Source organism: Nerophis lumbriciformis, linkage group LG10 (assembly GCF_033978685.3).
Source record: "Nerophis lumbriciformis linkage group LG10, RoL_Nlum_v2.1, whole genome shotgun sequence".
Lineage (NCBI taxonomy): Eukaryota > Metazoa > Chordata > Actinopteri > Syngnathiformes > Syngnathidae > Nerophis > Nerophis lumbriciformis.
Window position 1 is genome coordinate 43,299,967 of NC_084557.2, and position 17,510 is coordinate 43,317,476.

Consider the following 17,510-nt stretch of genomic DNA (forward strand, 5'->3'; position numbering starts at 1 on the left):
TACATGTTTACTATATTTTGCTAAAAACATCAAAATTTATTGTATTTTTATTTGTATTTTTTCCTGACTCCTTATTACATCCAGCCATAGAATTATACATTAAAATAAACATATTTGAAATAATTGATTTTAAATTATCATAATAATTCATTTAAAATGACCATATTTAAATATTAAAATAATTGCTTTTTTATCAACAACTTTAGCATTTTATTCATTACATTTTGAAACTCTCAGAAGCCAAGTTATGTTATATTCCTTAATATTTATTTATGCAAGTTTGAAGTATCAATTATCTAAACACAGTTTTGTTTGCATATTTTCAGGATGTAGATATCTATATATATATATATATATATATATATATATATATATATATATATATATATATATATATATATATAAATGTATGAAATACTTGACTTGGTGAATTCTAGCTGTCAATATACTCCTCCCCTCTTAACCACGCCCCCAACCACGCCCCACCCCACCCCCAACCACGCCCCCACCCCCCACCTCCCGAAATCGGAGGTCCCAAGGTTGGCAAGTATGGTGTAAAGTGACAATTATTTTTGATTGACAAATAAGTATTATAAAAACAATATATTTATTAATGTGGTTTCAAAATTATTCTATCCAACTCTTGTCAAGCCAAACTGAACAATAAGACTATGAGGTGTATCAAAGTAAGTGTTCTAAAAAGCTTAAATGTGTGTCCAGTAGCTTTTATTTCCATGTGACAGAAAGTTTGTTTTCCCTTCCAGTGACTTCTTGATCCTGCCTGGGTTCATAGATTTTACTTGTGATGAAGTGGTGAGTATCATTTCACTTTTTTTTACAACTCTGTGCAAGGCTGTAGTCATTTATCCTCATCTAGTCCGGCTTTATTGCTCAGTGAGACGCTGTGTTGTTTATTTGACCCGCCTTGTTTTCATCTTTGCAAACTCTACTGGGACGTGGAATCGACTTCATGCGCAGGTCACATGGGTTCTTGCTGAGCGAGCAGGTGCTCGTAAATTGGTCACACCTGTGTCCTCCAATACTGAGCAAGAGAACTTGGCCTCTAATGATCGTGTGTTAGTGGTTAGGTTCTTTGTGTGGCCGCCTAAAAACAAAACTTGCATTTGGTTAACAAATGTGCAGCAAATGCAACACTGCAGAGATGGTGTTCTGTGGGAAAGGCTAAACGACCTAATCTACCAGCATTACACACCTTTGTTGAAATATATCACCTACTTTCACTGCAAAAAGTCAGTGTTCAAAAACAAGAAAAAAAATACAAAAATGAGGGGTATTTTACTTGAACTAAGTAAAATTATCTGCCAATAGAACAAGAAAATTTGGCTTGTCAAGACTTTCCAAAACAAGTAAAATTAGCTAACCTCAATGAACCCAAAAATACCTTAAAATAAAATAATTCTCACTAATAACAAGTGCACTTTTCTTGGTAGAAAAAAAGACACCTTTTTGCTCAATATCCATCCATCTTCTTCCGCTTATCCGAGGTCGGGTCGCGGGGGCAGCAGCCTAAGCAGGGAAGCCCAGACTTCCCTCTCCCCAGCCACTTCGTCCAGCTCCTCCCGGGGGATCCCGAGGCGTTCCCAGGCCAGCCGGGAGACATAGTCTTCCCAACGTGTCCTGGGTCTTCCCCGTGGCCTCCTACCGGTCGGACGTGCCATAAACACCTCCCGAGGGAGGCGATCGGGTGGCATCCTGACCAGATGCCCGAACCACCTCATCTGGCTCCTCTCCATGTGGAGGACCAGCGGCTTTACTTTGAGCTCCCCCCGGATGACAGAGCTTCTCACCCTATCTCTACGGGAGAGCCCCGCCACCCGGCGGAGGAAACTCATTTCGGCCGCTTGTACCCGTGATCTTGTCCTTTCGGTCATAACCCAAAGCTCATGACCATAGGTGAGGATGGGAACGTAGATCGACCGGTAAATTGAGAGCTTTGCCTTCCGGCTCAGCTCCTTCTTCACCACAACGGATCGATACAGCGTTCGCATTACTGAAGATGCCGCACCGATCCGCCTGTCGATCTCACGATCCACTCTTCCCTCACTCGTGAACAAGACTCCGAGGTACTTGAACTCCTCCACTTGGGGCAGGGTCTCCTCCCCAACCCGGAGATGGCACTCCACCCTTTTCCGGGCGAGAACCATGGACTCGGACTTGGAGGTGCTGATTGTCATCCCAGTCGCTTCACACTCGGCTGCGAACCGATCCAGCGAGAGCTGAAGATCCTGGCCAGATGAAGCCATCAGGACCACATCATCTGCAAAAAGCAGAGACCTAATCCTGCAGCCACCAAACCGGATCCCCTCAACGCCTTGACTGCGCCTAGAAATTCTGTCCATAAAAGTTATGAACAGAATCGGTGACAAAGGGCAGCTTTGGCGGAGTCCTACCCTCACTGGAAACATGTCCGACTGACTGCCGGCAATGCGGACCAAGCTCTGACACTGATCATACAGGGAGCGGACCGCCACAATAAGACAGTCCGATACCCCATACTCTCTGAGCACTCCCCACAGGACTTCCCGAGAGACACGGTCGAATGCCTTCTCCAAGTCCACAAAGCACATGTAGACTGGTTGGGCAAACTCCCATGCACCCTCAAGGACCCTGCCTTTTTACTCAATATGTAATAAATGAAGTAAATGCTAGTGCCATTATCTTGACATAATGATATGCGCTCGGCATTACATTTCTTGAAACCAGCAAACTTATACTAAAAACTAGTTTATTGTTCTTAATGGAAAGGGAACAAGGCAACCGCATGTTACTCTCGGGGTCTCCTAGCCCATACTTGCCAACCCTCCCGGATTTTCCGGGAGACTCCCGAAATTCAGCGCTTCTCCCGAAAACCTCCCGGGATTCAGGCGGACCTGAGTGACGTGTCGACAGCCTGTTTTCACGTCCGCTTTCCCACAATAAAACAGCATGCCTGCCCAATGACGTTATAACTGTAGAATGATGGAGGGCGAGTTCTTGGTTTCTTATGTGGGTTTATTGTTAGGCAGTTTCATTAACGTCCTCCCAGCGTGGCAACAACACACAACAACAGCAGTCACGTTTTCGTCTACCGTAAAGCAGTTCGTCTGCCGTAAACAGCAATGTTGTGACACTCTTAAACAGGGCAATACTGCCATCTACTGTACATGCATATGTGACAATAACATCTACGGCTTTTAGAGAGTGCAGTGCACAGCTGCGCACACAACAAGGAGACGAATCAGAATGCATCATCAGAGAGGGTGTTCAGCATGGTTAGAAAAATAGTGACAGAGAATAGAACAAGGATGGACAATTCAACCCTTAACTCAACAATGAGTAGATGAGTGTTATGTGTGTGTATATGTGTAAGTAAATGAACACTGAAATTCAAGTATTTCTCTTATTTATATATATATATATATATAATAAATATATATATTATATATATATATATATATATATATATATATATATATATATATATATATATATATATAGCTAGAATTCACTGAAAGTCAAGTATTTCTTATATATATATATATATATATATATATATATGAAATACTTGACTTGGTGAATTCTAGCTGTAAATATACTCCTCCCCTCTTAGCCACGCCCCCCAACCACGCCCCCCCCCCCATCTGTATCTGATTTTTAGGAACACTAATACAAAATCTCACAATAATGTCTGATTACAGACCGCCTTAAAAAAACGGAATGGAATTTAAGTTTTATTAATGAATGAGACACCCAGAATGTACATGAAAATAAAGAATGTGGGAGATTCACAAAATTAACTATGACCGATAAAACACTGAATATTGACAACATATGAACGTCACACCCCCTCTCCATCGACATATTTTACAATCAAGGAAAACACAACAAAAATGCAGCAAAGTATGAACGCGAAGGGTACAAAAAAAACCCACCTAAAATCTGATATACCTGATATATCACTAAGCTTTACAACTTTTCTACAAAAATCGCTCTGAAAACGCTCCCCAACCACACTGTTTGGTGCCTCATCTGAGCTGCTGTGACTACCGTATTTTCCTGACCATAGGACGCACCGGCGCACTGCCGATGAATGGTCTATTGAAAAAAAATCGTTTTTCATATATAAGGTTGTGGAGGGGGGCGTGGCCTGCGGGCCTGCAGCAAGCGGGATGTGCCAGGACCGGCCTCGAAATCAGCGACAGGTGCTTAGATGGCTCACCTGGGCCTGGTTATCTAATCACCTGTCGCTCTGTTATAAAGCAGCAGCCAGGAGGAGAGAGGTGGTGGAGTGGGAGTTGGAGCTGGAGGAGAGTTGGAGCGAGAGCGAGAGAGAAAAAGACAATTGCTGAAAAGCACTCGAGAGACTTGTTGAAAAATAAAACCGTATTGGAACCCTGAAACGGGCTATCATGTCGATGCTTGGTGGTCTGAAGAACCCACTGGGGGGGCAACCTCCACAAAGGTAAAGGCGCATCGGATTATAGGGCGCAATAAAGGAGTCATATTATATATATTTTTTTGTAAATTGAAAACACGTCCTTGTGGTCTACATAACATGTTATGGTGGTTCTTTGGTCAAAATGTTGCATAGATGACGTTTTACACATCATCTTCAAGCCGTTTTCTGACAGTCGCTTCCGGATGCGCCGTTTTGTGGGCCGTCTTCTCCCCGTCATCTTTGTTGTAGCGGTGTAGCGTGCAAGGACGGGAGTGGAAGACGTTTCAAAAGATGGAGCTAACTGTTTTAATGACAATCAGACTTTACTTCATTCAATAACGGAGCAGCATCCCCTCATCTGGAAACAACACCGTGAAAAAACGTCCGACCGGAACTCTAATAATTAAAGTTCCTTGGGTGAATAATGTAAACTCACTACACCGGTATGTTTTAGCGCTTTCATGGCGAGTTTACTGACAGATATAAGTAAGAACTTTACACTACTTTATATTAGAAATGGCAACAGCGGAGGATGAATGTCACATAACAAGAAGATAGAGAAAAAGAAGAAGCTTATCGACTACGGAGTCGCCACAGACTACAAAGACGGAAGCGCGCAATTTTTCAGGATTCATGCAGATCCCAAATACAGATCAGCAGGTACCAGAAGGTAAGAAAAGTTGCTTTTGCATAATATTGCAAAACAAAAACGCCAGATAATATGTCTTACCTTATACACACACCATAATAATACTTGCGTGTTGAAGCACATCACGCAGTGCAGCCTACACTTGTCTCTTATGTTTGACTGCCATCTACTGGTCACACTTATCATTACACCATGTACCAGATAAAATTGCTTCGAGGTGGGTAAGCTCAACCAAACCTATTCCGTACATTAGGCGCACCGTGTTTTAAGACGCACTGACTAGTTTTGAGAGAGGAAAAAAAAGGATTTTTAAGTGCGGCTTATAGTCCAGAAAATACGGTAGTATATAATGCAAAAGCGCAGATTCCAGTCATTGAAATACTTGGTATAGTTCAAGACTTACGGCCATTTGAAAACATCGCTGCACATCATAATGGCAGCTACAGTTTCCATCTTAAAGATAAAAAAAAATTCTTTGGGAATGTTCGGCGGGCCAGATTTAAAAGCTGAACGGGCCGAATGCGGCCCCCGGGCCTTAATTTGCCAAGGTCTGATCTATGTTATACTGTAATACAAACCCTGTTTCCATATGAATTGGGAAATTGTGTTAGATGTAAATATAAACGGAATGCAATGATTTGCAAATCCTTTTCAACCCATATTCAGTTAAATGCACTACAAAGACAACATATTTGATGTTCAAACTCATAAACTTTTTTTTTTTTTTACAAATAATATTTAACTTAGAATTTCATGGCTGCAACACGTGCCAAAGTAGTTGGGAAAGGGCATGTTCACCACTGTGTTACATGGCCTTTCCTTTTAACAACACTCAATAAACGTTTGGGAACTGAGGAGACACATTTTTTAAGCTTCTCAGGTGGAATTCTTTCCCATTATTGCTTGATGTACAGCTTTAGTTGTTCAACAGTCCGGGGGTCTCCGATGTGCTATTTTAGGCTTCATAATGCGCCACACATTTTCAATGGGAGACAGGTCTGGACTACAGGCAGGCCAGTCTAGTACCCGCACTCTTTTACTATGAAGCCACGTTGATGTAACACGTGGCTTGGCATTGTCTTGCTGAAATAAGCAGGGGCGTCCATGGTAACGTTGCTTGGATGGGAACATATGTTGCTCCAAAACCTGTATGTACCTTTCAGCATTAATGGCACCTTCACAGATGTGTAAGTTACCCATGTCTTGGGCACTAATACACCCTCCATACCATCACAGATGCTGGCTTTTCAACTTTGCGCCTATAACAATACGGACGGTTCTTTTCCTCTTTGGTCCGGAGGACACGACGTCCACAGTTTCCAAAAATAATTTGAAATGTGGACTCGTGAGACCACATAACACTTTTCCACTTTGTATCAGTCCATCTTAGATGAGCTCAGGCCCAGCGAAGCCGACGGCATTTCTGGGTGTTGTTGATAAACGGTTTTCGCCTTGCATAGGAGAGTTTTAACTTGCACTTACAGATGTAGTGACCAACTGTAGTTACTGACAGTGGGTTTCTGAAGTGTTCCTGAGCCCCTGTGGTGATATCCTTTACACACTGATGTCGCTTGTTGATGCAGTACAGCCTCAGGGAGCGAAGGTCACGGGCTTAGCTGCTTACATGCAGTGATTTCTCAAGATTCTCTGAACCCTTTGATGATATTACGGACCGTAGGTGGTGAAATCCCTAAATTCCTTGCAATAGTTGGTTGAGAAAGGTTTTTTTTAAACTGTTCAACAATTTGCTCACAAATTTGTTGACAAAGTGGTGACCCTCGCCCCATCCTTGTTTGTGAATGACTGAGCATTTCATGGAGTCTACTTTTATATCCAATCATGGCACCCACCTGTTCCCAATTAGCCTGCACACCTGTGGGATGTTCCAAATAAGTGTTTGATGAGCATTCCTCAACTTTATCAGTATTTATTGCCACCCTTCCCAACTTCTTTGTCACGTGTTGCTGGCATCAAATTCTAAAGTTAATGATTATTTGCAAAAAAAATTTTTTTTATCAGTTTGAACATCAAATATGTTGTCTTTGTAGTGCATTCAATTGAATATGGCTTGAAAATGATTTGCAAATCATTGTATTCCGTTTATATTTACATCTAACACAATTTCCCAACTCATATGGAAACAGGGTTTGTACATCTTTGCTAAGATGACTTGAAAATATGTTTCTACCACTGCTGTTTAAATGCTTTGCTTGCTTGCTCTTTTGTAGGATCTAACCTCTGCATTAACAAGAAAGATCACACTTAAGACACCTCTTATTTCTTCCCCCATGGATACAGTCACAGAGTCATCCATGGCCATCGCTATGGCAGTGAGTGCATCATTGGTTACCCACTTTGCCACTTGGAATCCTTTTTATCTTAAATATTATGATTTTTCTCTCCTGCCTGCGATTCAGTTGATGGGTGGGATTGGAATAATTCATCATAACTGTACTGCTGAGTTCCAGGCCAATGAGGTTCGCAAAGTCAAGGTAAGATAAGAAGTCATCGATGATAGTGAGGTGTCAAGAATGACGCTAAAAATGATGTTCACCTACACCAGGGGTCGGCAACCCGCGGCTCTGGAGCCGCATGCGGCTCTTTGATCACTCTGATGCGGCTCAGCTGCATACTTGCTGACCCCCCCATTTTCCCGGGAGATTTCCGGATTTCAGTGCCTCTCACCGGAATTAACATTCACAGATTTTCACCCTTACAACAATAATAAGGGCGTGCCATGATGGTACAGCATTTAGCGCCCCATACAATATGTATTAACACCTTGCCAGCCCAGCCTCTTGTTGTATGCATCTTCTGCTTGCACACCTAAGTAACAGCAAGGCATACTTGGTCAACAGCCACACAGGTTACACTGACGGTGGCGGTATAAAACAACTTTAACACTCTTACTAATAATGCGCCACACTTTGAACCAAAACCAAACAAGAATGACAAACACATTTCGGGAGAACATCTGCACCTTAACACAACATAAACACAACAGAACAAATACCCAGAATCCCATGCAGCCCTGACTCTTCCGGGCTACATTATACACCCCCTGCTACCACCAAACCCCGCCCCCACCCCAACCCTGCTCCCTCACACATCAACACCCCCCCCCCCCAAATTCTCCATGCGTCCCGGAAGAGTTAGGGCTGCATGGGATTCTGGGTATTTGTGCTGTTGTGTTTATGTTGTGTTACGGTGCAGATGTTCTCCCGAAATGTGTTTGTCATTCTTGTTTGGTGTGGGTTCACAGTGTGGCGCATTATTAGTAAGAGTGTTAAAGTTTTTTATACCGCCACCGTCAGTGTAACCTGTGTGGTTGTTGACCAAGTATGCCTTGCTGTCACTTACGTGTGCAAGCAGAAGTCCCTTAAAACGTATGGCCGGGCCGGCACGCTGGTTGTAATGGGCGCTAAATGCTGTACCATCACGGCACGTTCGAGAGAATAGTTGCCCTGAAATCCGTAGTCTGCCGGAAAAATCGGGAGGGTTGACTAGTATGACGCTGTCAAGCGCCATTCATATAAAACTTGCGGGCCGCACTAACATTTAATTTTCATATTAAGGTGCGGGCCGCGTGTCTGAGACCCTTAGTTTGTACATAGCACAAAGCAAAAAAAAAACTTTGAATGCAGCGTTATTACATTTTAAATTTCAAAAGATTTTTGTGGCTCCCATTGTTTTCTTTAATTTGTGAAACTGGTCAAAATGGCTCTTTGACTGGTAAAGGTTGCCGACCCCTGACCTACACAATGTTTTAAAAAAAAAAATTATTTAGGTGATCTAGACCAGTGGTTCTCAACCTTTTTTCAGTGATGTACCCCCTGTGAACATTTTTTTTAACTCAAGTACCCCCTAATCAGAGCAAAGCATTTTTGGTTGAAAAAAAGAGATAAAGAAGTAAAATACAGCACTATGTCATCAGTTTCTGATTTATTAAACTGTATAACAGTGCAAAAATATTGCTCATTTGTAGTGGTGTTTCTTGAACTATTTGGAAAAAAAGATATAAAAATAACTAAAAACTTGTTGAAAAATAAACAAGTGATTCAATTATAAATAAAGATTTCTACACGTAGAAGTAATCATCAACTTAAAGTGCCCTCTTTGGGGATTGTAATAGAGATCCATCTGGATTCATGAACTTAATTCTAAACATTTCTTCACAAAATATAAATCTTTAACATCAATATTTATGGAACATGTCCACAAAAAATCTAGCTGTCAACACTGAATATTGCATTGTTGCATTTCTTTTCACAGTTCTTTTTGACAGACATTTTAGTGAGAAACCTGAGCTTGTGCTTCACTGAGTTTATGAACTTACATTCATATTTTGTTGAAGTAATATTCAATAAATATATTTATAAAGGATTTTTGAATTGTTGCTATTTTTAGAATATTTAAAAAAAATCTCACGTACCCCTTGGCATACCTTCAAGCATATATGCCAACCCTCCCGAATTTTCCGGGAGACTCCCTGAAATTCAGCGCCTCTCCCGAAAACCTCCCAGGACAAATATTCTCCCGAAAATCTCCCGATTTTCAGCCGGAGCTGGAAGCCACGCCCCCTCCAGCTCCATGCGGACCTGAGTGAGGACAGCCTTTTTTCATGACGGGAGGACAACAGGGTGACAAGAACTAAATCATCCAGACTAGAGATAAATTGTATTATTATGTTTATTTTACCTAAAAATAAATATATTTATAAATTAAAAAGAAAAGAAAAAAACTAAATACATTTTTACTATATTTTGCTAAAAACATCAAAATTAATTGTATTTTTATTTGTATTTTTTCGTGACTCCTTATTACATCCAGCCATAGAATTATACATTAAAATAAACATATTTGAAATAATTGATTTTAAATTAGCATAATAATTCATTTAAAATGACCATATTTAATTATTAAAATAATTGCTTGTTTATCAACAACTTTAGCATTTTATTCATTACATTTTGAAACTCTCAGAAGCCAAGTTATGTTATATTCCTTAATATTTATTTATGCAAGTTTGAAGTATCAATTATCTAAACACAGTTTTGTTTGCATATTTTCAGGATGTAGATATATATATATATATATATATATATATATATATATATATATATATATATATATATATATATATGAAATACTTGACTTGGTGAATTCTAGCTGTCAATATACTCCTCCCCTCTTAACCACGCCCCGCCCCACCCCCGACCACGCCCCCACCCCCCACCTCCCGAAATCAGAGGTCTCAAGGTTGGCAAGTATGCCTTCAAGGGGTATGCGTACCCCCATTTGAGAACCACTGATCTAGACTATGAAAATAGAGGTATGAGACAAAAACATATCTGTACCTGTAGGTAAAACTTTTTAAGAATGTTCTCTCAAAAGACCTCCGCCAGGCCCTACCTACCAATTTAAAAGAAAGTCTTCAATCCAGACAGTGATCCGAATTATGACATTTCTGACATTTCCTGAAAATCCGTCCACAACTTTTTTGAGATATCGGTAGCGATTGAAGCCTCCTGTCTGCTGGCCCACTAGCATACACGCACACAGAAGCGTAAACGTAAAGTAACGTAGTAGGAATTTTCCGGATCAGGCCTGAAATATAATTACCGTATTTTTCGGACTATAAGTCGCAGTTTTTTTTCATAGTTTGGCGATTTATATATGTTTTTTTCCTTCTTTATTAAGCATTTTCGGCAGGTGCGACTTATACTCCGGTGCGACTTATACTCCGAAAAATACGGTAGTTGTTCCAGATTCAATTTTTAACTTTTCCTGAAAGTTTTATGCCGGTGCGACTTATACTCCGGTGCGACTTATACTCCGAAAAATACGGTACTAGGAAACATTTTGTTTTGTTTTTTCACTTTCAGCTTTCTCTTGTCGGGGGTTTCACAGCAAGTCCATAGCCTGAGGGCCATTCCACCAAATTTGTTTAATAAAACTCTCGTAATAAACTTAAATGTACAGAAAGTATTTCTTCAACTCTAAATCTGATAATACGCACATTGATTGAACTACTCAAAATGTGTATTGGTCTATCCCAGGCCGAAAATGCAGACCTTGTACAGTAAGTGGTGTTTCGTAATGTTTGTTGGCTCTCATAAAGTCTGCAGTGAGTATAAATCATTGATGTTGTTTAAAAAAACAAAAAGTTGTGATGCATTTTTGAAATTAACGTAAATATTGAATGTTATTTAGAATGCATCATCATGTCTTTCCTAATGATTGTAAACGATAGGCAAAATTCTAAAAAAAATAAATAAGAGCAGTTCCTCTTTAAGTACTCAGGAGGACTTGAGTATCAGCTGCCAGATCATGACATATGTTTTGGATCCACGCGCATTCGTCCACTCTCGCTTCGTCTCGTTCCTGGCACCTCTTCTCACCATCGAAACCAAATAAGATACTATGTGTGTGTATTTGCATAGTTAAAGGGGAACAGTATCACAATTTCAGCAGGGTTAAAACCATTAAAAATCAGTTCCCAGTGCCTTATTTTATTTTTCGAAGTTTTTTTTCAAAATTTCACCCATCACGCAATATCCCTAAAAAAAGCTTCAAAGTGCCTGATTTTAACCATCGTTATATACACCCGTCCATTTTCCTGTGACGTCACATAGTGATGCCAACACAAACAAACATGGCGGAAAGAACAGCAAGCTATAGCGACATTAGCTCGGATTCAGACTCGGATTTCAGCGGTTTAAGCGATTCAACAGATTACGCATGTATTGAAACGGATGGTTGTAGTGTGGAGGCAGGTAGCGAAAACGAAATTGAAGAAGAAACTGAAGCTATTGAGCCATATCGGTTTGAACCGTATGCAAGCAAAACCGACGAAAACGACACGACAGCCAGCGACACGGGAGAAAGCGAGGACGAATTCGGCGATCGCCTTCTAACCAACGATTGGTATGTGTTTGTTTGGCATTAAAGGAAACTAACAACTATGAACTAGGTTTACAGCATATGAAATACATTTGGCAACAACATGCACTTTGAGAGTGCAGACAGCCCAATTTTCATCAATTAATATATTCTGTAGACATACCTTCATCCGCGCTCTTTTCCTGAAAGCTGATCTGTCCAGTTTTGGAGTTGATGTCAGCAGGCCAGGGAATCTAGGGTCGATATTCTTCTCTTGATCATCTTTGGTGGCATAAGGGACGGTGTGAGCCAAGACATCCAGGGGGTTTAGCTCGCTCGTCTGCGGGAACAAACTGCCGCCATTGCTTGCCGTGCTACCGAGGTCCTTTGTCCCTGAATTGCTCACACACTCCGGCAGATTCAATGGGGGTCTGGCGGCAGATTTCTTCGACTTTATCGTTGGAAATGCATCTGCTTTGAGTGTCGCAGGATATCCACACATTCTTGCCATCTCTGTCGTAGCATAGCTTTCGTCGGTAAAGTGTGCGGAACAAACGTCCAATTTCTTGCCACTTTCGCATCTTTGGGCCACTGGTGCAACTTGAATCCGTCCCTGTTCGTGTTGTTACACCCTCCGACAACACACCGACGAGGCATGATGTCTCCAAGGTACGAAAAACAGTCGAAAAAACGGAAAATAACAGAGCTGATTTGACTCGGTGTTTGAGAAAATGGCGTATTGCTTCCCGATGTGACGTCACGTCGTCATCGCTCCGAGAGCGAATATTAAAAAGGCGTTTAATTCGCCAAAATTCACCCATTTAGAGTTCGGAAATCGGTTAAAAAAATATATGGTCTTTTTTCTGCAACATCAAGGTATATATTGACGCTTACATAGGTCTGGTGATAATGTTTCCCTTTAAAAACACTGGGTGTTCCTATTGTGTTTTTTTCCTTGAACATGACTCATTTAAATAACAGGACTGAAAAGTAACAGGAGTGAGTTTTAGCATAGACTTAGCAAATAAAATACATATTTCTGAGAGGATTTGAATGATTATATATAATGGTGAAGTTTAACTTGGGCAGCACGGTGGTACAGGGGTTAGTTCGGTACCTCACAATACGAAGGTCCTGGGTTCGATCCCCGGGCTCGGGGTCTTTCTGTATGGAGTTTGCATGTTCTCCCCGTGACTGCGTGGGTTCCCTCCACGTACTCCGGCTTCCTCCCACCGCCGAAGACATGCACCTGGGGATAGGTTGATTGGCAACACTAAAAATTGGCCCTAGTGTGTGAATGTGAGTGTGAATGTTGTCTGTCTATCTGTGTTGGCCCTGCGATGAGGTACGCAGCTGAGATAGGCTCCAGCGCCCCCTGTGACTCCAAAAGGGACAAACGGTAGAAAATGGATGGATAGAAGTTTAACTTTAGGAAGCAGGGACAGGCAACAGTATATACATTTTATTTCCATCCATCCATCCATCTTCTTCCGCTTATCCGAGGTCGGGTCGCGGGGGCAGCAGCCTAAGCAGGGAAGCCCAGACCTCCCTCTCCCCAGCCACTTCGTCCAGCTCCTCCCGAGGGATCCCAAGGCGTTCCCAGGCCAGCCGGGATATATACTTCCCAACGTGTCCTGGGTCTTCCCCGTGGCCTCCTACCAGTCGGACGTGCCCTAAACACCTCCCTAGGGAGGCGTTCGGGTGGCATCCTGACCAGATGCCCGAACCACCTCATCTGGCTCCTCTCAATGTGGAGGAGCAGCGGCTTTACTTTGAGCTCCCCCCGGATGACAGAGCTTCTCACCCTATCTCTAAGGGAGAGCCCCGCCACCCGGCGGAGGAAACTCATTTCGGCCGCTTGTACCCGTGATCTTGTCCTTTCGGTCATGACCCAAAGCTCATGACCATAGGTGAGGATGGGAACGTAGATCGACCGGTAAATCGAGAGCTTTGCCTTCCGGCTCAGCTCCTTCTTCACCACAACAGATCGATACAGCGTCCGCATTACTGAAGACGCCGCACCGATCCGCCTGTCGATCTCACGATCCACTCTTCCTTCACTCGTGAACAAGACTCCGAGGTACTTGAACTCCTCCACTTGGGGCAAGATCTTCTCCCCAACCCGGAGATGGCACTCCACCCTTTTCCGGGCGAGAACCATGGACTCGGACTTGGAGGTGCTGATTCCCATCCCAGTCGCTTCACACTCGGCTGCGAACCGATCCAGTGAGAGCTGAAGATCTTGGCCAGATGAAGCCATCAGGACCACATCATCTGCAAAAAGAAGAGACCTAATCCTGCAGCCACCAAACCAGTTTATTTCCTTGGGACTCAAATAACACTGATTCGGTGGATTTATCCATGAATAGTTTTGGCGTAGTTTTTACATCGGATGCCATTCCCGACACAACCAAGGCCAGGAATTGAACCCATAAAAGGCAGAACTGTGTACCAATGCACCACAATGGATAATTTATATTATTTGATGGTATAGTAACAAGTAGTTGAGTGCACCTACATGTTTCTTAACATTTCAAACAATTTTCAAGACTTTCTGAAAAGCAAACCTCATACGTTTGTGCATTTTTTTTTTGTTCATGTCAGAAATTTGAGCAGGGTTTCATCACAGACCCGGTGGTAATGAGCCCTCGGCACACGGTAGGAGACGTGTTTGAGGCTAAGATACGCCACGGTTTCTCAGGAATCCCCGTTACGGAGACTGGCAAGATGGGCAGCAAGCTTGTCGGCATTGTTACCTCCAGAGACATTGACTTCTTGTCTGAGAAGGACCATGACAGACCCCTCGAGGAGGTGTGTATGTGCAGTCAATCAAAGAAATACTCACGTGTAAGACTCCATTTGACCCTTTTCCATAGGCAATGACAAAAAGAGAGGATTTAGTGGTTGCACCTGCTGGTGTCACACTAAAAGAGGCAAATGACATTCTCCAACGTAGCAAAAAAGGTACATTTGAGGTATGGTCGAGGAACAATGATCCACACTTGAATCCAAAAATCTTCTTCTCCTTTTATAGGTAAACTTCCAATTGTCAATGACAGTGACGAGCTGGTTGCCATCATTGCCAGGACCGACTTGAAGAAGAACAGAGACTACCCTCTGGCTTCCAAAGATTCCCGCAAACAGCTGCTTTGCGGAGCTGCAATCGGCACCAGGGACGACGACAAATACAGACTGGACCTCCTCATGCAGGCTGGAGTAGATGTCGTGGTCCTGGTGGGTTTGGTTTGACAGCATTATTGTTAAGCTCAACTTTATGGACAAACACTAACTGCCTGAACAGGAAATTAAAATAAATCAGATATTTTTGTAAACAATGCTTTCAATTGCGCGCTCCAGTTATATAGAGAAAATTGGACCACTGTAAACACGTTGGCAGCTGCTTGCATTGACATTTCACCTTCCATCGATCCATCTTCAACCGCTTATCCGGAATCGGGTCGCGGGAACAACAGCTCTAGCAGAGACCCCCAGACTTCCCTCTCCAGAGCAACATTAGCAACTTCCTCCTGGGGAATCCCGAAGCGTTCCCAGGCCAGACAGGAGATGTAATCCCCCCCATCTGGTCCTTGGCCTGCCACGGGGTCTCCTCTCAGTGGGACGCGCAACGAGGACCTCACTAGGGAGACGCTCGTGAGGCATCCGCACGAGATGCCCGGACCACCTATGCTGGCTCCTTTCCAAGCGAAGGAGCAGCGGCTGACTGAACTTCTCACCCTATCTCTAAGGGAGATTCCAGCCACCCTTCTGAGGAAACTCATTTCGGCCGCTTGTATCCGCGATCTTATTCTTTCGGTCTTGACCCACACTTCATGACCATAGGTGAGAGTAGGAATGTAGATACTGTAGCTCGGTAGACCGAGAGCTTTGCCTTCTGGCTCAGCTCTCGTTTCGTCACAACAGTGCGGCAGAGAGACTGCAATACTGCCCCAGCTGCTCCGATTCTCCGGCTGATTTCTTTCTCAATCTTTCCCTCACTCGTGAACAAGACCCCGATATACTTAAACTCCTCCACTTGGGACAGAGTCTCGTTCTCTACCTGGACTGTACAAAGCACCGGTTTCCTGCTGAGAACCATGGCCTCTGATTTGGAGATGCTGATCCTCATTCTAGCCGCTGAACCGATCCAGTAAGAGCTGAAGGTCACGAACCAATGGTGCCATCAGGACCACATCATCTGCAAACAGCAAACCTTTAGCCCCCCGAGACGTATACCCTCTCCACCATGGTCACGACTCTGCCTAGAAATCCTGTCCAAGAAAATGACAAACACTTGAGTCCAAACTTGTGATTCATTTAACTGGGGCGTTCTTCAAGGCACCCCTTTAAGTCCTCTACTTTTTGGCAGTTAAACATTTGTTTTCATAATGTGATTTATCAAAGCTATGACTAAGGTGTTTCTGTAGCTTGTTTCTTTTGGATACAGTCAGTACTCATTTGTTTCAATTCTTTAGTTATACTAGTGGTGTTCCTCATGGTTCCATTTTAGGTCCTCTCTTTTTCATCATTTCATCAACCGGTGGCCCACAAGTTTAGTTAAAAAAAAACGTGTACATTTTTGGAGTAGTTTCTTAAAAACACTAATGTGCTGTCATAGAGTTGATCAAAGGGAGAATCTCCAGCCCCCCAGTCCTTAGGTTTCTGGAAATGTGTCCCCTAAACCAATTTATATGTACAGTATATACCTTTTATAGGGTATAGGCTTTTTGTGTGTGTATTTTCAAACTTATGTGACCAAAATAGAATCAATTTGTACAAATTGTTTTTGTACTTAACTAACAATTTACTGGGCTGAATTCACAGAGTTAAATTAAACTGTTATGGTTGAACATAATGTAACCATTGACTTATTCACAGAGTTAAACTATTATGGTTGAACATAATGTAACCATTGACTTATTCACAGAGTTAAACTGTTATGGTTGAACATAATGTAACCATTGACTTATTCACAGAGTTAAACTGTTATGGTTGAACATAATGTAACCATTGACTTATTCACAGAGTTAAACTATTATGGTTGAACAAAATGTAACCATTGACTTATTCACAGAGTTAAACTGTTATGGTTGAACATAATGTAACCATTGACTTATTCACAGAGTTAAACTGTTATGGTTGAACATAATGTAACCATTGACTTATTCACAGAGTTAAACTGTTATGGTTGAACATAATGTAACCATTGACTTATTCACAGAGTTAAACTGTTATGGTTGAACATAATGTAACCATTGACTTATTGACAGAGTTAAACTGTTATGGTTGAACATAATGTAACCATTGACTTATTCACAAAGTTAAACTGTTATGGTTGAACATGATGTAACCATTGACTTATTCACAGAGCAGTAATTTAAACTTGTTCAGCGCTGACAGTGACTTCTTATTCATCATCTCATTTTCACTAGGACTCCACCCAGGGAAACTCTGTGTATCAAATCAACATGATAAACTACATTAAACAGAAATATCCTGAACTGCAAGTGGTTGGAGGAAATGGTGAGCTTTTTTTTTTACTGT

At 42.1% G+C, this 17,510-nt stretch overlaps 1 protein-coding gene across 2 annotated transcripts in view; it reads left to right on the plus strand.

Annotated features, from left to right (window-relative positions):
• The window catches only part of impdh1a (IMP (inosine 5'-monophosphate) dehydrogenase 1a), a 72,042-nt gene that overhangs the window by 22,460 nt on the left and 32,072 nt on the right, over positions 1-17,510 (plus strand). For both annotated transcript variants that reach the window (XM_061969561.1, XM_061969562.1), the window contains exons 5-11: positions 765-813; positions 7,316-7,417; positions 7,505-7,579; positions 14,574-14,780; positions 14,846-14,933; positions 15,004-15,203; positions 17,399-17,489. In XM_061969561.1, the coding sequence (XP_061825545.1) occupies positions 765-813; positions 7,316-7,417; positions 7,505-7,579; positions 14,574-14,780; positions 14,846-14,933; positions 15,004-15,203; positions 17,399-17,489 (812 nt within the window). The remainder of the gene's footprint in view (positions 1-764; positions 814-7,315; positions 7,418-7,504; positions 7,580-14,573; positions 14,781-14,845; positions 14,934-15,003; positions 15,204-17,398; positions 17,490-17,510) is intronic.